Source organism: Mobula birostris, chromosome 2, assembly GCF_030028105.1.
Source record: "Mobula birostris isolate sMobBir1 chromosome 2, sMobBir1.hap1, whole genome shotgun sequence".
Lineage (NCBI taxonomy): Eukaryota > Metazoa > Chordata > Chondrichthyes > Myliobatiformes > Myliobatidae > Mobula > Mobula birostris.
The window spans coordinates 208,105,142-208,130,563 of NC_092371.1; the positions used below are offsets into that span (position 1 = coordinate 208,105,142).

Here is a 25,422-nt window from a genome sequence, read left to right on the forward strand (position 1 = left end):
TTGATGGGCTTTATCAACAACTCAGCATTTGAGGAGGAACAGGATGCCAGAATCAATGGCCCACACTATGTCATCATTTGGGGCACTGTACCTTTCCGCCACTCATCTGCAGTGACAGACCAGATTCAGGGTCGTGCATGGAATTCCTTCCACCATGCCTCCCATTCCTCAACCCTATTAAGGAGTTTTTCCTCCTGGAGATGAAGTCTATGATAAGCATCCTTATGAGCAAATGCCATTGACAGGCTCCATGACTGAAGCTTGCTGATAATCATTGTGCTTGACTGCCAGGGCTGAATACTACTGTACAGCCCAGTGGCACACGCTGAAATAAAATTTTATTATCTCATCATGAACTAACCACAATATGCCTAATTACATCCTTTTAAATTCTTTGCCAGATGAAATGGTGAAGGTTTGGAATGGGAAAGCAGGACAGCTCCATTAAGTCGAATGATGAAAAGGCCTCAACAGAATGGATTTGAAGATGTTTCCTTTGGAGGAGGAGTTTAAGACCAGAGGACACAGCCTTAGAATAGAGGGAAAATGGATCAGGCACAATGAACTGGTGGAGCAACCTCAATGGGCCAAATGGCCTAATTCTGCTCCTGTATCTTATGGTCCTATGGTTGTAAATATAATCACACTACCTACGCGTTAGTCAAAAACAAAGGAAACATGAATTTACACATTTCCATCGCTCTACCCTATCTTTTCAATGCACACAAAAATAAAAAGGTAATTAAATGCATGGAACACTGGTCTTCACAAACTCTCTTGGTACAGGGTTCCAAAATGAAAATAGATAAACAAAAGTCCAACATTTTCATTAAATCCGCTTGCTATACAGTTTTATAAAGGTTTCACAATAAAAATATTTATAACATTCCTCCTGTGCCTCAAACTGAAATCACTACAAGGAGAACTGCATATGTAAACCTTTGTCTTTTTACATAAACCAAAGATACACAATAAATAAAGGAAGATACATACTCAATATCATGGTAGTAAAGAGATCTCTGTACTGGAACTTGAGGAAGATGGGTCCATACCAAGCTTCAACTCCAACAACAGCAGTTATAATGTATACAATTGAAATAGTCTGCAACAGAATTACAGGAAGATTTTTGTTATTATTTGAGGGTAATCTCATCTCTTTGGTTTGTATTCAAAATTGTATGCAACAGACACACAATATCCACATTGTTTGACCATGAACAATGACTATTGTTAACCATTTCTACACATTCTGTAAATTATTTTATCTTTCCTATGCAGCAACATCTCAATTGTTAAAAAATTATATACAATGCTAAACAGAGAACTGTGCACTTAAAAGGAGGTACCAGCAAGCATCATTAACTAGCCGTTACAGTTGCATCTAAAAATGAAATAATTTTCAATGGCTCTGTCAGCTCAGAATTATGATGATATACAAACGTTTGTATAATCCAGAAAGAGGCAATGACATGCCCATCACATCCATGCTGTTGACTCCCTAATTCTTGGCTTGTAGTCATGTAGATACAGTAGCATCTACACTTTGAGGATATTGAGGCGTGCAAGGCTCCCCGTCCCCCTTCTGACAAATTTCTACAAGAGCACCATCAAGAGTGCCCTGTCTGGCTGCATCACTGTGTGGTACAGAAGATGTTGGTATCGAACAACAAGACTCTACAGAGGATAGTGAAAAAACACCGAAAGGATCATCGGGGATCTCCCTCCATCCAAAAGCTATTCGAAGTCAGGTGTTCCAATCAATGAGATGAGATTGGAGGTGTGGGTTGTAGAGGTGCTCTGGCCTATAAAAAAGACAGACTGCTCTTCTCAAGATCGATCTGCTTGGGTGCATCATGTCTTAATCAAAACAACTTTCAGAGGACCTTAGAAGAAGAAATGTAGAGCTGTATGAAGCTGGAAAAGGTTACAAAAGCATTTCTAAAGACCTGAGTGTTCATCAGTCCACAGTAAGAGATACTATCTACAAATGGAGGAAACTCGTACTGTTCCTACTCCCCCTGGAGTGGGCATCCTGCAAAGATCAAACCAAGCAATGCTGAAAGAGGTGGAAAAACACCCAAGAGCAACAGCAAAGGACATGCAGAAATCTCTAGAGCTTGCTAAAATCTCTGCTTATGTGCCCACTATAACAGCAACACTAAACAGGAAGGGTGTTCATGAAGGACACCACGGAGGAAACCCCTGCTCTCCAATCAATCAATCAATCAGTAAATAGCTGCACATCTCAAGTTTGCAGAAGACCACCTGGATGTTCTACAATGCTTCTGGGACAAGGCTCTGTGGACAGATGAGACAGAAGTTGAACTTCCCGGCAGTAATGTACATTGCTATGTTCCTAGGACAAAGGGTACTGCACACCAACACCAGAACCTCATTCCAACTGTGAGGCAGGGTGGAAGCAGCATCGTGGATTGTGGACAGCTTGCAATCATGAGGGAACAATGAATTCAAAATGGCATCAAGACATTTACAGAAGAATGTCAAAGTAGCAGTCCATCACCTGAAGCTTAATAGAAGTTGATAATGCAACAAGACAGTGATCCAAAAGGCAAGAGTAAATCAACAACACAATGGTTCAAAAAGAAAATTTGTGTTTTGGAATGGCGGAATCAAAATCCTGGCCTTAAACCTATAGAAATGTCATGGAAGAACCTGAAGCAAGCAGTTCATGCAAAGAAGCCCACCGACATCCCAGAGGTGAAGCAGTTTTGTAAGGAGGAATGGCCTAAAATTCCTCCATGCCGATGTGCAGGACTGATCAACAGTTACCAGAAATGTTTGATTGAAGTTACTGCTGTACAAGGGAGTCATACCAGTAACTGAAAGCAAAGGTTCACATACATTTTCCAACAAATACATGCAATTTTGGATCATTTTTCTCAATTAATAAATGAACAAGTTTAATTTTTTTTGTGTTATTTACTTAATTGGGTTCTCTTCATCTAGTGTTATGACTTAAATGAAGACCTGATCACATTTTAGGATATATTTATGCAGAAATAGAGAAAATTCTACAGGGTTCACTAACTTTCTTGCACCATTGTATGTACTGAATAAGGAAACTTTCCTGAACACATTTGAAAACTCTATCCCATCTAGTTCTTTTACAGCATGGGAGTCCCAGTCAATATGTGGGAAGTTAAAATCACCTACTATAACAATCTTATGTTTATTGTAGTAGTCCACAACCTCTTTACAAATTTGTTCCTCTAAACCCCTCAGACTGTTGAGCAGTCTGTAATGTTGCCCATTAACGTGGACATGCCTTTCTTATTTTTCAGTTCCACCCGCAGCATCTCACTAGACAAGTTCTCCAGTCTGTTCTGACCGGTCACTGCTGTGACATTTTCCATGACTAACAATGCCACCCCCCCCCCCCTCCTTTAATCCCTCCCGCTCTGCCGTGCTTAAAACAACTGCTATTGAGCTGCCAGTCCTGCGTCTCCTGCAACTAATTCTCACTAATGGCTACAATATCACAATTCCAGGTATTGATCCATGCCCTGAGCTCACCTGCCTTTCCTACGACAGTTCTTGCATTGAAATATACGCAGCACAGGGCATTAGTCGCACCATGCTCAACCTTTTGGTTCTTGACTTTGTCTGCGATCTTAACAAGTCTCCACAACCTCTCGACAAACTGCTCTGGCAAAAGTCTAGACAATCTACCCGCAGCCCTGACATCATCATTGTAGTTCTCTTCTGTATCCTCCACTGCTATTATCATCTCTATGCATGCAACTTTATAATCATGGCCTTAACCATTTACTCATTACAGCACTCTCAAAGCAGGAGCATTCGACATCTCAGCCAATAAAGTATCAATTATGCCTTCTTAATCACTTTATTATCAATCTAATTATCAGGAATTTATGGGCATACACTTAAGAGATTCCTCTGCTCATAGTTTCCTCATTTATTTTATATTTTCCTATACTATATGCCTTCCCAAAAATATATTACCTCATACTTCTCTGCACTGAACTCCATTTACCAGTTTTATGTCCACCTAATCAGCTCACTGATTTCTTTCCTCGCTCTCAACAACACTGTCAATGTCGGTATCAAAAAGCACCTTAAATATTGGGACCTTAAGTCCTGACCATTTATATACATCATGAAAAGCAAATGCCTCGCATTTAACCCTTTCTGGAATAAAATTCCTGAATATAACTGCTTTCTAAATGAACTATTTTTGTAAAAACAATTTGCCACCATCTCTTGAAACACACTGTTTTTTAATTTTTTTTCAACAATTGACTTCAAACACTTTATCAAAACTCAGTGCTCTTCCTTCAATCAATATAAACTAACTTCTCAAAAAAAAAATCCATTGAAAGGCAGACATGACACTTTGTTCACAAATCTATATTGACTGTCCTTGACTAAGCAATCATATATCATGGAAGTGGGCCATTTACCCCAACTTGACAATATTGATTGTGTTACCCAGCAAGCGAGTCCCAACTGTCTGCATTTGGCCCACTCAACTCAAGAAGGCAGTATCAATCAAGAACCACCATCACCCAGGACATGCCCTTTTCTCATTACTACCAACAAGCCAGTGGTACAGTAGCCTTTAGACACACACTCAAAACATTTAGTTGGGAACAGCTTCCTCCCCGTCATCAGACTTTTGAATGGACACACCTCACTATTTATTTTGCTCTCTTCTGGCACTACTTAATTTAGTAAGTTTCTTATAGTAATTTATAGTTTTTCAAATTATTATGCATTGCACTGCTACAGCAAAACAACAAATTTGTCAACATACATCAGTGATATTAAACCCAATTCTGAACTCTCCTATCCATGTACTTATTTAGATGGCTTTTAAACATTGGTAGTGTGCCCATCACAACCATTGCTTCTGGCAGCTTATTCCAAATACGCACCATTCTTTGCGAGAAGAAGCCACCCCTGATGTCCCTTTAAAATCTTTCACCTTTGATCATAAGCCTATGCCCTCATTTATGGCACCCCCTTAACCAAAATCCCACTCAATATTCTAAATGCAGCCTCACTAAGGTCACATACTGCAACTACCAGAACCGCTGCCCTGTCTAAAGGTCAGGATGCCAAACACCTTCTCTATGAGTGATGCCACTTTCAGCGAACTATGCGAACTTCCCACTCTCCTCCCACCTTCTTTATAGGGCCTCTGCCCCTTCCCTCTACAGTCCTGATGAAGGGTTCCGGCCCAAAACATCGACCGATCTTTTCCACGGATGCTGCCCGACCTGCTGAGTTCCTCCAGCGTGTTGTGAGTGTTGCTTTGACCCCAGCATCTTCAGATTATTTTGTGTATACAACTTGAATAAAACTGTTGGATGTCTGCTTTTTTACAAGTTCACATATCAACTTATACATGAGGTAAAACTGTCAGTGTGTTTTTTCCTCTAAGAAATGATTCTGATAGAATTAATGTTATAGATGCTCAGAGATGGGCAGTATGGAAATCACAGACCCATTCTCAGAATGATTAATTAGGACATTCTGCACTGTACATGGAACACCAAAAAAAAAAATGCAAGTCCTCAATTACCTCAGAAGTCCAAATGCTCAGTATCTGAGCATTTTATAGAACCTGAAAGAAATCAGAGGGTATGGGATAAAATGCAGAACATTATGCAGCTAGGAGGGCTGTTGCCTCAAAATGCCAGTTCAATCCTGACCTCCAGCGTTGTCAGTGTGAGACTTGCGTGTCCTCCCTATGGCCACGTGGGGGCTCCCCGGGTGCTCCAACTCCCCTCCCACCCCACACCTGAAAACACACAAGTTGGTCAGATACTTGACCACTGTAAATTGCCCCTTTTGTGTGGATAGATAGCAGCTGGGCAGGGAAAATTTAAAGGAATATTGGGAGAAAGGAATACAGGATAAATTAGTGAGAGAATGGCATTGGTCTGCGAGCCAACAAAGACTCAATAGACAATAGGTGCAGGAGGAGGCCATTCAGCCCTTCAAGAAAACACTGCCATTCACTGTGATCATGGCTGATCATCCACAATCAATACCCCGTTCTCGCCTTCTCCCCTTCTCCCCATATCCCTTGACTCCACTATCATTAACAGCTCTATCTAACTCTTTCTTGAAAGCATCCAGAGAATTGGTCTCCACTGCCTTCTGAGGCAGAGCATTCCACAGATCCACAACTCTCTGGGTGAAAAAGTTTTTCCTCAACTCCGTTCTAAATGGCCTACCCCTTATTCTCAAATTGTGGCCTCTGGTTCTGGACTCCCCCAACATAGGGAACATGTTTCCTGCCTCTAGTGTGTCTAATCCCTTAATAATCTTATATGTTTCAATCAGATCCCCTCTCATCCTTCTTAATACTAGTCTATACAAGCCCAGCCGCTCCATTCTTTCAACATATGACAGTCCCACCATCCCAGGAATTAACCTCATGAACCTCCGCTGCACTCCCTCAATAGCAAGAATGTCCTTCTTCAAATTTGGAGACCAAAACTGCACACAATACTCCAGGTGTGGTCTCACCAGGGCCCTGTACAACTGCAGAAGGACCTTTTTGCTCCTATACTCAACTCCCTTTGTCATGACTCGATGGACTGAATAACCTTTTCCTATGTTCTAAGGAATAGGTCAATTGAACCGGGCAAATCTCAAAAGGTCACATGACTTCCTCACCCTTCTACTACAAGCGGTTGTGTGTTTTAATTTTCATAAATGATTCATCATCCTCTAGAATTTGAAGCAATCTTGTGGAATATGTTAGCACAGGCAGCTGCAGAGGTGTACTTAAGGTGGAGGTTGATAGGTTCCTGATTGGCTATGGCAAAGGTTACAGGGAGAAAGCCAAGCAGTGGGGTTGAGGAGGGGGAAAGGATCAACCATGATTGAATACTGGCGCAGGCTTGATGGGCCAAATGACCTAACTCTGCTCCTGTCTTATGGTCTAAAATTATCAATCTGCAAATGCCAAATTGTGAGGGACAATTGACATCGTGACAAAACACAACAAGACGTTTACAAAGTTGGACATGTAATTTGCAAATGGAGTTTAATGTGTTGCATTTAAATACACAAACCAGGGCACCAGATACCACTTAACAATAGGTTTCTGAAAGAATTCTGAGGCTCAGGTAAACTAAATCAGTAAAATCATGACACAGCAAGTGAATAATGGAGAAAAAGTCTGATGTGCATTCTCCCTCTCCTCCATCCAACACCCTACTTTTGGTAATTGTATTTTAAATCAGTCTTGTTTTTGAAATAATTCATAATAATACTGTGGAGCATCACGTGCATTTCCAGACTTATAGAGAAAACCAATTTAAGGATGGCTGTAAAAAATGGAACCAGTTTATTGCCCTGGTACTGGAAATCTGAAATGGAGACAGAAATGTTGGAAATACACAACTGATCAGACAGCATCAGGGAAACAGGTCAATCCTAAAACAAAGAAACTCTTTCTCTTTGCACAGTTTCTACTCGATCTCCTGAGTGTATAGGGCATTTTCCATTTTTTTAAAAACTGGTGACAGATATTACTATGGCCGCAAAATTCAAATCAAACAGTGGAGCGCATGACTCGAGGAATAGAACTGAAACGCTTGCAAGTTACATTAAACATTAAAACTGTGTTAATGCTGGACTATCATGGATAGTTCTGGTACCCTTCCTATTGATAAAGACATCGTGCAGATCTTTCTACAGCTTTCTAGAAAGAAAACCCAAACTGTAAATAAAAATATTCTGAATTTTTGCCTCCCTCAACTAATCAAGAATATTTATGTAGTGAACAATAGTGACTTTTGGATGAGAACACGATTTAATTCAGTTTACACCACTACCAGCAGGCTTGAATACTATCATTTCATTCAATGAAATGCACTACAAATTTAAAAATCATTGGACTTCAGCCCGCTACTAAACAGATGCTGGATAGCTTGACTTGCAAAGAAAGGTATAACCAATCAAGAAAACATGCAACTCTTCAGCATAACTCTGCAAAAGAATATTTTACTTTGAAAGTCACTTACCACTTGACTAATGTCATATCCCCAAGGAAGGAAAAGAATTCCTGTATTGTACTTCTCCCAATGGGAAAGGATGAAGGAAAACAGAACGACCCACAAAATGAGGAAAAGTGTGAAGACACTGACACCAGCCTCCCCACGTCCAAAAATAGAGTAAACAGTGACCACAAAAAATATGCATGCCCAGCTGTCCAAACCATGGTCAAAGAGTTCTCCAAGGGGAGTACTGGAGTTTGTTCGTCGAGCTTGCTTCCCATCAACTCCATCTACAAGAAATCAAGACAGGATTTTAAAAATAAATATATAGTCACATCACAATATACTCTCTTAAGGAAATTATGTTCATCGTAGAAAGCAGAGCTACCAACATATTTATACTCGGAAAAGTAACCACCTCATCTGCAAACATTAGTAAGAAGGAGAGTTTCCTGACATTCACTAAAGATCTTGCCATTTCTGTTCTAAGAAACTGGAATAGGTCATTCTGCCCCCTTCAGCCAATCTACTGTTCAGTTAGATTTTGTTTAATCTGTATCAATTCAGTTTGGTTCTCAAAATTTTATTTCTTCAGCGGTTTGCACGGGGCACAACTGAGCAAACTCGTGGAGGTCGGCCAGTGAGTACAGGTGGAAGAGTTTAAAAAGAAGACAGATTTACAGAGCAGGCATCGAAGGAGCAGGCTACAGAGTAGAGGGAGACAGAGTTGGAAGGCTTTGGCGATAAAGGGCCGAGGCGGGGTAGGTTATCTGTTTAGAATACAGACAAAGTATGTTTGTGAGGCCAGTTTTCTGTGCTCGGTGTCAGATGTGGGAGGTCCAGGAGACTCCCAGCCTCACAGACGACCACATCTGCACCTGGTGCGTCAAGCTGCAGTTCCTTAGAGACCGCGTTAGGGAACTGGAGCTGCAGCTCGATGACCTTTGCCTGGTCAGGGAGATCGAGGAGGTGATAGAGAGGAGCTATAGGTAGGTAGTCACCCCGGGACCCCAGGAGACTGAGAAGTGGGTAACAGTCAGGAGAAGGAAAGGCAAGAGGCAGATGCTAGAGAGTACCCCAGTGGCTGTCCCCCTTAACAATAAGTACTCCTGTTTGAGCACTGTTGGGGGAGACGGCCTACCTGAGGGAAACAACAGTGGTCGCACCTCTGGCACAGAGTCTGGCCCTGCGGCTCAGAAGGGCAGGGAAAGGAAGAGGGTGGCAGCAGTAATAGGGGACTCTATAGTTATGGGGTCAGATGAGCGATTCTGTGGATGCAGGAAAGAAACGCAGATAGTAGTTTGCCTCCCAGGTGCCAGGGTCTGGGATGTTTCTGATCAGGTCCATGATATCTTGAAGTGGGAAGGAGAACAGCCAGAGGTCATGGTACATATTGGTACCAACGACATATGAAGGAAAAGGGAGGAGGTCCTGAAAACAGACGACAGGGGGCTAGGAAAGAAGTTGAGAAGCAGGACCTCAAAGGTAGTAATCTCAGGATTACTGCCTGTGCTACATGACAGTGAGTATAGGAATAGAATGAGGTGGAAGATAAATGCGTGGCTGAGGGATCGGAGCACGGGGCAGGGATTCAGATCTCTGGATCATTGAGGCCTCTTTTGGGGCAGGTGTGACCTGTACAAAAAGGACAGTTTAAACTAGAATGGCTGGGGGGGGGGGGGGGGGGACCGAACTGAAGTGATGGAGGAAAAGGAGGTTGGCTCACAAATAGAGAAAGCTTGGAGACAGTGTGAAAGGGAGGATAGGCAGGTTTTAGACAAGGGATGCTCTCAGACCAATGGTTTGAGATGTGTCTATTTTAATGCGAGGAGTGTTATGAATAAAGTGGATAAGCTTGGAGCATGGATCAGCACTTGGAGTGATGATGTTGTGGCCATTACAGACACTTGGATGGTGCAGGGGCAGGAATGGCTACTTCAAGTGCCAGGCTATAGATGTTTCAGAAAGGAAAGGGAGGCAAAAGGGTGTGGCACTGTTGATCAGAGATCAGAAAAGAAGGAAGTCATGGAGAGGTTGTCTGTGGAGTCTCTGTGGGTGGAAGTTATGAATAGGAAGGGGTCAATAACTATACTGGGTGTTTTTTTTTTAATATATATATAGACCACCCAATAGTAACAGGGACATAGAAGAGCAGATAGGGAGACAGATTCTGGAAAGGAGTAATAACAACAAGTTGTTGTGGTGGGAGATTTTAATTTCCCAAATATTGATTGGCATCTCCCTAGAGTGAGGGGTTTAAATGGGGTAGAGTTTGTTAGGTGTGCTCAGGAATGTTTCTTGACACAATATGCAGATAAACCTACTAGAGAGGAGGCTGTACTTGATCTGGTATTGGGTCCTGGTCAAGTGCCAGGTCTCTCAGTGGGAGAGCATTTTGGAGATAGTGATCACAATTCTATCTCCTTTACCATAACTTTGGAGAGGGATAGGAACAGACAAGTTAGGGAAATGTTTAATTGGAGTAAGGGGAAATATGAGGTTATCAGGCAGGAACTTGGAATCATAAATTGAAAACAGATGTTCTCAGGGAAATGTACAAAGAAATGTGGCAAATGTTCAGGGGATAATTCTGTGGAGTTCTGCGTAGCTATGTTCCAATGAGACAGGAAGAGGATGGTAGGGTACAGGAACCGTGGTGTACAAAGGCTGTTGTAAATCTAGTCAAGAAGAAGAAAAAAAGAGCTTACGGAAGGTTCAAAAAAAATAGGTAATGATAGGAATCTAGAAGATTATAAGGCTAGCAGGAAGGAGCTGAAGAATGAAATTAGGAGAGCCAGAAGGGACCATGAGAAGGCATTGGCAGACAGGATTAAGGAAAACCCCAAGGCATTCTACAAGTATGTGAACAGCAGGAAGTTAAGTCCTGAGAGAATAGGACCAATCAAGTGTGACAGTGGAAGAGTGTGTATGGAACCGGAGGAAATAGCAGAGGTACTTAATGAATACTTTGCTTCAATATTCACTATGGAAAAGGATCTTGGTGATTGTAGGGATGACCTGCAGGGGACTGAAAAGTTTGAGCACGTAGATATTAAAGAAGAGGATGTGCTGGAGCTTTTGGAAAGCATCAAGTTAGATAAGTCACCAGGACCAGACGGGATGTACCCCAGGTTACTGTGGGAGGCAAGGGAGGAGATTTCTGAGCCTCTGGCAATGATCTTTACATCATCAATGAGGATGGGAGAGGTTCCGGAGGATTGGAAGGTTGCGGATGTTGTTCCCTTATTCAAGGAAGGGAGTAGGGATAGCTTCAGTGCTTGGTAAGCTGATGGAGAAAAATCCTGAGAGGCAGGGTTTATGAACATTTGGAGAGGCATAATATGACTAGGAATAGTCAGCATGGCTTTGTAAAAGGCAGGTTGTGCCTTACGAGCCTGATTGAATTTCTTGAGGATGTGCCTAAACACATTGATGAAGGTACAGCAGTAGTGTACATGGATTATAGTAAGGCATTTGATAAGGTACCCCATTCAAGGCTTACTGAGAAAGTAAGGAGGCATGGGATCCAAGGGGACATTGTGGATCCAGAACTGGCTTCCCCACAGAAGGCAAAGAGTGGTTGTAGACGGGTCATAATCTGCATGGAGGTTGGTGACCAGTTGTGTGCCTCAGGGATCTGTTCTGGGAGGCCTGTTCTGTGATTTTTATAATTGATCTGGATGAGGAAGTGGAGGGATGGGTTTGTAAATTTGCTGATGACACAAAAGTTGGTGTTGTGGATAGTGTGGAAGGCTGTCAGAGGTTACAACGGGACATTAATAGTTTGCAAAACTAGGCTGAGAAGTGGCAGATGGAGTTCAACCCAGATAAGTGTGAGGTGGTTCATTTTGGTAGGTCAGATATGATGGCAGAATATAGCATTAATGGTAAGACTCTTGGCAGTGTGGAGGATCAGAGGGATCTTGGGGTCCAAGTCCATAGGACACTCAAAGCTGCTACGTAGGTTGACTCTGTGGTTAAGGCGGCATATGGTGCACTGGCCTTCATCAATCGTGGGATTGAGTTTAAGAGATGAGAGGTAATGTTGCAGCTATATAGGACCCTGGTCAGATCCCACTTGGGAATACTATGCTCAATTCTGGTCGCCTCACTACAGGAAGGACGTGGAAACCATAGAAAGGGTGCAGAGGAGATTTTCAAGGATGTTGCCTGGATTGGGGAGCATGCCTTATGAGAATCGGTTGAGTGAACTCGGCCTTTTCTCTTTGGAGCAACGGTGGATGTGAGGTGACCTGATAGAGGTGTACAAGATATTGAGAGGCATTGATCGTGGATAGTCAGAGGCTCTTCCCCAGGGCTGAAATGGCTCGCTCGAGAGGGCATAGTTTTAAGGTACGTGGAAGTAGGTACAGAGGAGATGTCGGGTAAGTTTTTTTTCTTTTTTTTTAAAAATGCAGAGAGTGTCGTGTGTGTGGAATGGGCTGCCGGCGGCAGTGGTGGAGGCGGAAACAACAGGGTCTTTGAAAATACTCCTGGATGGCTATATGGAGCTTAGAAAAATAGAGGGCTATGGGTAAAGCCTCGGCAGTTCAAAGGTAGGGACATGTTCGGCACAGCTTTGTGGGCTGAAGGGCCCGTATTGTGCTGTAAGCTTTTTATGTTTCTAACACTGCCCGCAAATTTATCAAAATTAAACTTCCAAAACTTGTCAGAAAACGAGCGCTTCCTGATATCACCCCTCATGGATCAGCTCCAATTTACAGCCAGACACATACTTTTCTGTAGTTTTACACAACTCTGTGGATTTCAGAGTAGAATTAAAGGTGTGAACTAGTTTGATACAAGACAAAGAGCAGATTGCACAATCCATAATGATAACAACCATAAATAAAAACAATTCCAAATGTGCTGTCTATAAAACGTCATGGTTCAGAAATTAATTTATTACCTAGTGTATATGCTGTAAAGTTTAGAAGACCAGCAACAACCCATACCCAACTTGGAACGTGCTCATAACCTTCCCCTGAAACAGAAAAGCAAAGATTATGGACATCTCCTGTCAGAACATGCTTTTAGAAGCATTTACTCAACGTGCTTTCAGAATGTTGAGAAAAGTTCCAAGTGAAGACATGCAAGTTTTTGAAAAAAAAAGCTCAATTTTAAATAGTGTGACAAGTACTTAATTTAAAGCATAGTTAATTTCCATTATAAATTGATTTAAAAAATTCAAATGACATATGGAAACAAATTATTTATGCAGGCACTTCAATTGGGAAATGAGATAGCTATGCCTTGTAGCTAATCATTGAAAAATACTCAAAATTGTCTGTCTGAAGTTTTTTTTATAAACTCATTCATACGCTCCTGCTTAGCAAGTGGCAAGGAATTTTGCCTAAAATTGCCTACAATTTTCCAAGTATACAATTACTTCCACTGTGAGCATCATAAAACCATATGTAATCACAGTCAAGGAATTTTAGAAAGGTCAAGAAGAAATGAAATAGGGCTGTTGAGCAACCAAGAGCAATCATACAAATTTGAAACCTGCAAATTCATCACACTCTTAACGACACTTAAATTATAAAATACGAATAATTTACATTTTTTAAATGGATTTTAGTCTAATATTTTGAAATCACACTTTTCATCATTTATATTTTGTGCCTATTTACTCAGGGCATGTAAACCCATGCCCAAGTTGGTATTTCAATTTGGTATTCTGGTTGGTTGCTACTGGTGTACACATGTTGGACGAAACAGTTCCAGTTTATTTCAGCATCAAGTGGAAGCTGATGATGATAGAGCTTAACTATGTATTCAGCAATCTTCAGATGAAACTCCCAATGGAAGTACTGCAACATCTTGGGTTATGACGTTCATCATCACAGTACTAGTGTCCAATCCAAACTACTTGGAGGCATGCGAGACAAAATGTACTGTACTAAATTTAATATAATCTGAGGCACCAGACACTGCATGTTCCTTAAGTAGCTGTCTGTGCAGCATTTGCTCAGTTGTAACACAAATTGTGAAAAGTACAGCTATAAATGAGGTACCTATGCATAATGACATCAGGATTTGTTACCCCTAACCAGTTTTCAACCATATTATTTTTAAAATCCAGACCTTACCTGAAGCATAGAAATTATAATCAAAATAGGCCAGCATACAAAAATTAAGTACAAGCAGCATGAAACCACAGAACGTCAACAGATTTGGTGCCAACCATGTGGGTAAAATCTATAAAAGCAAAGACAAGGGTTGGTAAGTAGGGAGATCATCAATTCTCCACTGTAGATTAACTAGATTTTACAGACAATTACACAAAATCTTACTGACTAAGCTAGGCTAGCTATCACTTATTTGTTGTAAAACAATACTGTAGACTGTAGGACAGTGGATCCTTGCACAAATGTGAGAATGAAATGATGATTCTGCAATCATAGCATCTGCACTTTCAAGAAACATCTCTACATTGACTTTTTTTTTTACACATACTGTTCTTAATATAGCTTCTATCTTCAGCCTTGTGCTTCAGAGTTTTCTGCATTTTAAATAATATTGCATGATATTCAAAATTGAGCATCACCAGCACATCATCTCTGAAAACCCATGCCGTTGCTCAAAATAATTTATCTTAAACCAAGAAATCTAATATACAATTTTGTTTAATAAAATTTTTCCTGCCAAATTTTGTTCCATCTCATACCATTCTACAAGTTATTAATGTAATCTTACCTTTACTACGGAGTTCCAAAAGGGGTGCATAACATACACAGACAACGGATTGGTGTCCACTGCACTATACTGTAAAGCAATTAGAAAGAAAACTGATGCATACGTTTTAAAAATAAATCAACATTTAAATTACTTAAGTGCTCTAAATGCCAGTACAACTATTGCATTATCTGAGAAAAATTAGATTTAAGTAATCCAACTGCTGGGTTGTTTCGCTATTAGATGTTAAACTAATTGGCAATTTAACCAGCATTTTTTTTTTGAATTTTAACTCTTAGGGAGAGTTGGATTCACATTATTTGTTCTTAGTTACTATGCATAGTTCTGAAATGTGCAGGTCTAATATTTTCTATAAATCAATTAAAAGTAAAAATCATGAATAATACTTTAAGTGTTCAGGTTAAGCAGCATCCATGAAAGAGTGAGGAACAATCACCTGGATATTGGTGACTTGTCAAGTTTTATTTCAAATTTCCAGTATCTATAATATTTTAGTCTAAAAAACAAAGCTATACATCTTTCATCATAAGTCAAAGATTCCTATAAACAGCTTGCGAAAGGTGTAGAACAAGTGGTAGTGCTGAAAAATGCACCACCAAAATTAATTTCTGGTTTTAAAACTGAACACATAACAGAAGAGGAATTATGCAACATTCTCAATCATTTTTCTAGTCCCCAAGTAATTTTTTATATCTCCAGTCTGATGCTCAAAAATTTTGTGTCTATACTACTGAGAAAATGCTGGAGGAACTCAGCAAGTCAAGCAGCATTCACGGAAAGGAATAAACGGTCGACATTTTGGGCCAAGAATTTTCTTGTACGTGCTATTCTAGATTTGCAGCATCTGCAGAATCTCTTGTTTCTATACCATATTTATGTTCTGCTACATTTCTGTAATTTAAAAGCCAAATTACTTGCATTTAGTTCTCTTAACTGCTCAGAATTGTTCCCCCAAGAACAACTAATCTAACGAGCTTTATCATTAATATTTCAACTGATATTCAGATTTGAAAAGTCACAATGACTACCTTACAATTTAGTACAATAATTCAAAATTGCAACATTACATTTCTTTTAAACTAAGGATTTGGAAGAGGGGGAAAGCAGTGAGCGCCTTCAGTATGTTTCCAATAGTATTTAAGATTATTAACCTGAAAAGTAATAATGAAAATCTATGTCACAGGCAGCAACCTCCTTAAACATGAAAGATTCTATCTCCAAAATTAAACTCATGATACACAGAAAATCTTGAGCATGCACCTTTAACACCCCATCTTCAAGTAAACAGTATGAAGAAGAAAGCCCTTAACTCCGAGTGGAGTCATCGGGACGCCATCATGACAGTGGTTTTTTTAAGCAGGCTGCCTTATTTTTACGAGGCCGAGCTGATAGTTTGACGCTCAAAAAGTGTGCAAGGGAGCCGGCTGGATTCGAACTCGGGAGCCTTCGCTCCGAAGTCTGGCGCTGATGCCACTATGCCACCAGCCGGCTAAATAAACAGTATAGATTACAGTATTAATGCAGTAAGTTTATTATGAACTGTCTTATCACACACACACAGATTTTCAGCATATCACTGGGTCCAAGAACATGAGAAATTCGCCAGATTTTAGTGTTGGGAGTTTTACTTTGCAGGGAGATTTTGTTTTGTTTTGTGCACTTGATTTTAAAATAACTTCAGTGAGACATGGTGTAATTTTCATGGAATGGTTTTCACCAAATAAATGGGGCACAAAAGTAAGGTTCAGTATCGCCAATGTGAAACATCCAGCTCATTATTAAAAACCTATGCACAGCACTAATACACCCTCGGGGAAGGAAATCTGCCCTTCTCAGGCCGTCTGGCCTTTAACCCCACAAATGCAGCTTTTTTAATTGGCATTTGAAACAGCTTTTAAGGGGGTTTAAGGGGGTAAAGCAGGATCAACAATTGCAACAAAGGGGGAAAAAACAATTCTGGAAGAGCTCATTCAAGCAAGACCTGTGGAGACAAGAGATGCAAGTCGACATTCCTGTTTGAGATGCTGCATCAGATCAGAGAGGGAAAAGCAAATGTTGTTAGTGGGGGATGATGCAGGAGGGTAAAGGTGGTAAGTGAACCAGAAAGGAAGGTGATGATGGACAGACAGAACTGGAGGGGTGGCAATGTGAGGAAATAGGAGTGATGTACAATGGGAGATGAAAAATATTGAAGCGTTCAGGTGAGTGTGTTTGGGAAGAGAATGCCAGGAGTGTGGGCTGCTGGAAACTGGAAAATTCAGTTGTTCATACCATTGGGTTGCATTCCATCCAACTAGAATACAACTTCTGTTAGACCTCTCCATAAACATGGAAGTTGGTGGGGAAGAGAGAGGGAGAGTTAAAATAACATGCAACTGAAGGCTCAAATGGTTGTTGCAGACAGAATTGCAGGTGCTAACCAAAGTATTTTATTATTGACTAGCTAGCTATTTGATGCAGTCAGCAATTATAACTTGACATCAAAACTCAGTCAAAACTCTGGAAGAATGAAGCAAGATCAAAAAAAGCCTGCTTCATAGTGGCAACATAAGTTTGAATAGGTTTCCTCAATTTTGCTGCAATATGCCTTCAGCTCACGCACAGAACTTTTGGAAAGTTATTCAGTCTTGTCAGACTGAGAACCAATATATATGTTGCAGATGCTCCTCAAGGATATACTACAAAATACTTCCTTTGACTTTTGAAGACAATCTCACATGCCCATAAAACTTTCTGAATGACTACCTGCATCAAGGCAGCAAGAGTCATGGCATGGAACTCTACGACATAACCAAATAGCTCTAGCAATGTGTTACTGGAGGTTTATGACAGCTCTGCAGATAAAGTGATGCATTCCTGCAGATTTAAGTGCTGAAATTAGCTCAGCAGTTTTTGCAACATGCATGGCCAAGTTCAGCTAGAGAGCAAGGACTAACTGCAGCTTGACAAACAACAAAAAACTTCAAGTCTACCAAAGTAATGTTCTTACTGTACTCAGTGGCAACTCTATTAGGTACAGCTGTTCATTAATGCAAATATCTAATCAGCTAATAATGTGGCAGCAACTAAATGCATAAAAGCATGCATACATGGTCAGGAGGTTCAGTTGCAATTAAAACCAAATACCAGAATGGGGAAGAAATGTGATCCAAGTGAGTTCGACCATGGAATGATAATTGGTGCCAATGGTGTGGTTTGAGTATTTCAAAGTGCTGATCTCCTGGGATTTTCACAGTTTATAGACAATGGTGCAAAAAAAAAACACAACAAAAAAAAACATCCAGTAGGTGGTAGTTCTGTGGGTGTTAATGAGAAGAGTCAGAGGAAATTGCCCAGACTGGTCGAAACTGATGGAAGGCCACAGTAATTCAAATAATAGTGATGTGCAGACAAACATCTCTGAACCGTCAACACACTGAACCTTGGAGTGGATGGGCTCCAGCAGCAAAAGACCACGAACATGCAGATATGCACTCAATGTACCTCCCGCACCTATTAAAGTGGCCATTGAGTGGATATTCCTCTACAGTAGCACGACTTGCACAGATACCAAAGGATAAAGTTGCCACTATTAATTTATGAAAGCCATTATGAAAATAAGAGCAGTGTTTGTTCTTAAAATAAGATCTGTATATCCAGGTATTATATTTTCCAGATAAATATCTATCCTCCATTTTGTCCTACTTCTCTAACAGTTGCCCTTTTCTGTCATAATTCTGTGTTGTTACTTCAGACTTGCATTCTGAAATTAAGTTACTTGCATTCTCTCAAATATTCCTCTATTATTTCACTTATTTCTTTGGAGCATCTTTCTAGGACTGAAATACGTGAGTAAATTCAAACATCTGCTTTTCCCTTCGAAATGTTTATTTTGGGAGTGTAGAAAAATTATATTGAGAAGATACAGACAAGAGAAAATCTGCAGATGCTGATATCTGTGTGTATTGAAACGGTGCAGGACAAGAATGACTGCGGTTTGAGGGGACTGGATTGTGAGAAATAATTGTACACAAATGGATTACTATTTTTGGAATTCCAGAAAGAAAATGTAAATTGTAACAAAATTTTACACATCCTAAATAAAGGATGGCCCATTCCTAATAATTTGACTCCAACTTATTACACACACACACCCACACTTGCTAGGATTTTCATAGAGGAGCTTTTTTTTTATAACATCTGTTGAGAGCAGGATTTTTTATTAACATATTTACATTGAGATCCTAACTAAGTTACCCCAGAAGACAAGATGCAATGAAGTGAATGAAGGAAGGAGTACTGATCTACAAATGCATACAAATCACAGAATAACCTGGAATAATTAGGAAATATATCACTGGTCATTCACTGTTGTTCTGTCTAAATCCCGGAACCTGCTACCCAATACAGTACTTCGGAAACATCTCAACCAGAAATGTTACAGTGAGTGGCAACTCATTGTTACCAACTTAAGGACAGTAGAGACAGGCAACAAATGATATGCTTGCCAGTGATGCTCACATTCCTTAAATGGAGAAATGTTCCAAAATTCCCATGGACTCATTTTCCTCTCCATCCCACCCATCTCCTCAGTTCTGATGCTTCTTACATCATTTCTTTTCCCCTAGTTCCAATGCTTCACCATAACTTAAAACGTTTACTTGTCTGTTCCACCCACAGCTATTGTGATCTGTTGTATTATCCAACATTTTCTCTTAAAAACATGAATTATTAAGTCACTTACCTTTCAGTGCTCACCAAATGAACAAACATAATGAACAGAAATGCAAATTGTCATTGTCAAATTGACAATGCACCTTCAGATTTTTCAGTGCACAAAATGCTTCAGATTCTCACTCTCCACCCACTACAAACTGCATAAGAAAAGTCACCAAAGACCTCTATTCAATTCAGCTGACATTGTTTTCATATACTGCACAAAGGATTGCAGATTTTTAGCTTGCAAGACCAGTCAACACGCAGTACTTCAAAGGTTTCTCTATGCTCCCTTAGCCCACTCGACTCCTCCATAACGAAGGCTCCACTTTAAATATTTCCACTCACCCCATCCCCAACAACATGTCCCCACCCCACCCTATGGCCCTGTGAATCACTGGCATGGCCAGTTTTTACTGCCCATTCCTAATACATCTTGGCAACTGAGCACGTTGTTAGGCTATTTCCAAGGGTTTAACAACTTACTTGAGTTAACCACATCGGTACATCCAGAGTAGGCAAGTATGGTAGATTCTACTCAAGAATGGAATAATTTCTTTAAATTCATATGCAGAAAATAGTGGTACAGCCCAGTCCATCACAGGAAAACCCCTATCCATCAATGAGCATATCTACATGGAGTGCCGCTACAAGAAAGTAGCATCCATCAAGAACCCTCACATGATCTCTTCTCACTACTGCCATTGGGAAGGAGGTACAGGAGTCTTAGATCCCACACCACCTCAGGAACAGTTACTATTCCCCTTCAACCATCAGGCTCCTGAAACAGCATTGATAACTTCACAGAACACTGAACAGATTCCACAACCAATGGACTTACTTTCAAGGACTCAACAACTCATGTTCTCAGTATTATTTATTTATTACCTATTTTTTAAGTATTGGCACAGTTTGTCTTTTACATATTGATTGTACGTGTCTTTGTAGTTTTTCAGTGTTTCCGTTGTATTCCTTCATTCTGTGAAGAGCGCAAGAAAATGAATCTCATGTTGACATATGCGTACTTTAATAAATTTACTTAGAACTCTGACCAGAATGTATATTGTAACAATGTTATAACTTCCACCTTTGCATGACAAAACATATATTCAAATGTTATGAAATAGAAGCAAAAGGTGGCAAACAATGGCCATGGCAAGAATGATTGCAAAAATCAAGAGGCTAACATTCCATTCCCAGGACAGGGAAAATATCAACCCAAAAAATACAAAATAAAAACTGCTGTCAGTCAGGGATCATAGGCCCAAAATATAGGCAATCCAATGTATTACAAATTTGTTCTTTGAATGGAGAAAACCATGTACAAGACAGATTTGCCTTTCTTGAGGAGGCACTTCTCAAACTCCAATATAAAAGTTTAAGTGAAGTGGCCATTGTGAGAATGGCCATAAACTGAGTGGGCCAGTCTTTGAGTAGGAGGTTTCACGCTTTGGCTCATAGAGGCTTCAGCAAGGAGAGGTAGAGGCTGCAGGTACACTTTTTCTTTCAGGTTATTGTCAGGACATACAGGGAGTTAGTTACATCCAAGGTCAAGGACACAGGAAACTGGGTGACCATCACGAAGGGAAAAGGGGAAAAGGCAGCAGGTGCAGAGTACTCCTCTGGCTGTTTCCCTCAACAGGTGTACCATCTTGGATACTGCAGGGGGAAATGGCTTTGCAGAGGAAAGTCACAGCGGTCAAGTTTCTGACACTGAGTCTGGCTATATGGCTCAGAAGGGCATGGGGGAGAAGATGCCAGTTGTAGTGATAGGGGATTCATTGGTTAGTGTAACAGACAGGAGAGTCAGTGGACAAGAATGAGATTCCCAGATGGCATGTTGTCTCCTGGGTGCCAGGATCAGGGAGATCTCAGATCAAGTCCACAGTATTCTTAAGTAAGAGGGTGAGCAGCCAGAGGCTGTGACCCATGTCAGAACCAGTGATGTGGGTAGGAAGAGTGACAAGATCCTCTGAAGTTAGTTCATGGAGTTAGATGCTAAATTAAAGGGTAGGACCCCCAGGGTTGTGATCTCAGGATCACTACCCATGCCAGGTGCTAGTGGGACCAGAAATTGGAAGATTATACAGTTTAACATGTAGCTCAGGAGATGGTGCAGGAGGGAGAGCTTCAGATTTCTGGATCATTGGGCTCTCTTCAAGAAAAGGTGAGATCTATAAAGAAAGAGTGGTTTGTACCTAAATTGGAGGGGGACCAATATCCTTGTGGGAATGTGTGTGTGTGTGAGTGTACTAGAGTTTTGGGGGATGAGAACCAGAGTGCCACAACCGATAGTTAAGAGGTTGTGGGGAAGGATGTTGTTAAGCCTACATATTAAGTCAGGAATCAAACTTTTGAGCTTAAGGCACTGATCAGCACACGGAGTTCAGAGGCAGGACCGGCAGCTCAGTATTCTGGGGTCCATTGCAGAGTGGGAGGGATTGAAGGCAGAGGGGTGGCTAGTCTGGAAAATGTCACATCAGTGCTCAGACAAGACAGACTGGAAAGCTTGTATACTGAGGCTTTCTGAATGTCTGAGGAATAAGAAAGGGGTGACCACAATAATGGGATTATATTATAGACCACCCAAAGTCCATAGGATTTAGAGGAACAAATTTGTAGAGAGATTGCATACTGCTATAAGAAACATAAGTTTGTTATAGTCGCAAACAACAGGAATTCTGCAGATGCTGGGAATTCAAGCAACACACATAAAAGTTGCTGGTGAACGCAGCAGGCCAGGCAGCATCTCTAGGAAGAGGTGCAGTCGACGTTTCAGGCCGAGACCCTTCGTCAGGACTAACTGAAGGAAGAGTTAGTAAGGGATTTGAAAGTTGGAGGGGGAGGGGGAGATCCAAAATGATAGGAGAAGACAGGAGGGGGAGGGATGGAGCTAAGAGCTGGACAGGTGATAGGCAAAAGGGATACGAGAGGATCATGGGACAGGAGGTCCAGGAAGAAAGACGGGGGGGGGGGGACCCAGAGGATGGACAAGGGGTATATTCAGAGGGACAGAGGGAGAAAAAGGAGAGTGAGAGAAAGAATGTATGTATAAAATTAAATAACAGATGGGGTACGAGGGGGAGGTGGGGCATTAGCGGAAGTTAGAAGTTAGAGAAGTCGATGTTCATGCCATCAGGTTGGAGGCTACCCAGACGGAATATAAGGTGTTGTTCCTCCAACCTGAGTGTGGCTTCATCTTTACAGTAGAGGAGGCCGTGGATAGACATGTCAGAATGGGAATGGGATGTGGAATTAAAATGTGTGGCCACTGGGAGATCCTGCTTTCTCTGGTGGACAGAGCGTAGGTGTTCAGCAAAGCGGTCTCCCAGTCTGCGTCTGGTCTCGCCAATATATAAAAGGCCACATCGGGAGCACCGGACGCAGTATATCACCCCAGCCGACTCACAGGTGAAGTGTTGCCTCACCTAGAAGGACTGTTTGGGGCCCTGAATGGTGGTAAGGGAGGAAGTGTAAGGGCATGTGTAGCACTTGTTCCGCTTACACGGATAAGTGCAGGAGGGAGATCAGTGGGGAGGGATGGGGGAGAAGAATGGACAAGGGAGTTGCGTAGGGAGCAATCCCTGCGGAATGCAGAGAGACGGGGGGAGGGAAAGATGTGCTTAGTGGTGGGATCCCGTTGGAGGTGGCGGAAGTTACGGAGAATAATATGTTGGACCTGGAGGCTGGTGGGGTGGTAGGTGAGGACCAGGGGAACCCTATTCCTAGTGGGGTGGCGGGAGGATGGAGTGAGAGCAGATGTACGTGAAATGGGGGAGATGAGTTTAAGAGCAGAGTTGATAGTGGAGGAAGGGAAGCCCCTTTCTTTAAAAAAGGAAACCATCTCCCTCGTCCTAGAATGAAAAGCCTCATCCTGAGAGCAGATGTGGCGGAGACGGAGGAATTGCGAGAAGGGGATGGCGTTTTTGCAAGAGATAGGGTGAGAAGAGGAATAGTCCAGATAGCTGTGAGAGTCAGTAGGCTTATAGTAGACATCAGTGGATAAGCCGTCTCCAGAGACAGAGACAGAAAGATCTAGAAAGGGGAGGGAGGTGTCGGAAATGGACCAGGTAAACTTGAGGGCAGGGTGAAAGTTGGAGGCAAAGTTAATAAAGTCAACAAGCTCTGCATGCGTGCAGGAAGCAGCACCAATGCAGTCGTCGATGTAGCGAAGGAAAAGTGGGGGACAGATACCAGAATAGGCACGGAACATAGATTGTTCCACAAAGCCAACAAAAAGGCAGGCATAGCTAGGACCCATACGGGTGCCCATAGCTACACCTTTAGTTTGGAGGAAGTGGGAGGAGCCAAAAGAGAAATTATTAAGAGTAAGGACTAATTCCGCTAGACGGAGCAGAGTGGTGGTAGAGGGGAACTGATTAGGTCTGGAATTCAAAAAGAAGCGTAGAGCTTTGAGACCTTCCTGATGGGGGATGGAAGTATATAGGGACTGGACATCCATGGTGAAAATAAAGCGGTGGGGGCCACCTTCCTGATGGGGGATGTAAGTATATAGGGACTGGACATCCATGGTGAAAATAAAGCGGTGGGGGCCATTCCTGATGGGGGATGGAAGTATATAGGGACTGGACATCCATGGTTCCTGATGGTAGTTGATTTTAACTTTCCACATATTGACAGCAAGAGCTGGATGAGAAAAAGTTTGTCAAATACGTTCAGGAAAGTTTCTTTAATCAGTACATAGAAGTCTCAACTAGAGAGGGTATGATCCTATATCTCCTATTAAGGAATGAAACAGGGCAGGTGACAGAGGTTTGTGTGTCCTACACACTGGGGGTCCATGGACCCCTCAGTTAATGGGAGAGGTCCATGGCATAAAAAAAACATTGGGAACACCTGGTGTAGGGGAACACTTTGCATTAAGTGATTATAATAGCATGGGGGGGGGGGAGAGGAGGTATGGACAGCAAGGAGTCAATGAGATCTTTGAGTACAAGAAATGCAAGACAGCACTTAAGGAGGACATCAAGAGGGCTAAAAGAAGCCAAGAGGTTGCTCTAGCAGACAAGGTGAAGGAGAATCCTAAGGGCTTTAACAGCAAAAGTACAGCAAGGAAGAAAAATGGTCCTCTTGAAGATCAGATTGGTGAGCTATGCATAGAGCCAAAAGAGATGGGGGCAGATCTAAAATGGATTTTTGCTTCTGTATTTACTCATGAGACAGACAAGGCCTATAGAAGTGAAGCAAAGCAGCAGTGAGGACATGGACTGTATACAGATTACAAAGATGATTGCCACCTTGGGAAAAATTAGGGTGCACGAATCCCCAGGGACTATTAAGTCCCTGTGAGGGGCTAGTGCAGAAATTGCAGGGGCACTAGCGGAGATATTTAAAACATTCTTCGCCATGGATGAGGTGCCAAAGAATTTAAGGGTAGCTTAATTTAAGAAAGGCTCTAAAAATAGGCCAGGAATTTATAGGCTAGTGAACTTGATGTCAAGTGTGTAAAATATTGGAAAGTATTCTAAGCGACTCGATATACAAGCACTTGGATAGACAGGGAGTGATTAGGGCTAGTCAATATGGTTTTGTGTGTGGTAGGTCGTGTCTAACCAATTTTATGGAGTTTTTCAAGGAAGTTACCTGTAAAGTTGATGAAGACAAGGCAGCGGATGATGTCTACATGGACTTTACCATGGTCATTGACGAGGTCCCGCATGAGAGGTTGGTCAAGAAGGTGCAGTTACTTGGTAGTCAAGATGAAGCAGTAAATTGGATTAAACATCGGCTTTGAGGGAGAAGCTAGAGAGTGGTAGTAGATGGTAGCCTCTCTGACTAGGGATCTGTGACGACTGCTATGCTGCGGGGAAATCAATACTGTGTCCATTGTTGCTTGTCATCTTTATCAATAATCTGGATCATAATGTGGCAAACTGAATCAGCAAATTTGCTGTGACACCAAAATTGGGGGTGTAGTGCAAGATTACACCCATGATTAGACAAACTGAGTGCACTGCTATAGTTATATCTGATCACTCGCCCGTGAAACTGGACCTATGTTTTCCTTTAA

At 41.6% G+C, this 25,422-nt stretch overlaps 1 protein-coding gene across 1 annotated transcript in view; it reads right to left on the reverse strand.

Annotated features, from left to right (window-relative positions):
- Positions 1–25,422, reverse strand: part of selenoi (selenoprotein I) — a 63,560-nt gene that overhangs the window by 21,962 nt on the left and 16,176 nt on the right. Inside the window, exons 2-6 of the mRNA XM_072251348.1 lie at positions 14,697–14,765; positions 14,090–14,198; positions 12,907–12,981; positions 8,025–8,287; positions 994–1,102 (exon numbers count right to left, since the gene is read on the reverse strand). Coding sequence (XP_072107449.1) covers positions 994–1,102; positions 8,025–8,287; positions 12,907–12,981; positions 14,090–14,198; positions 14,697–14,765 — 625 coding nt within the window. The remainder of the gene's footprint in view (positions 1–993; positions 1,103–8,024; positions 8,288–12,906; positions 12,982–14,089; positions 14,199–14,696; positions 14,766–25,422) is intronic.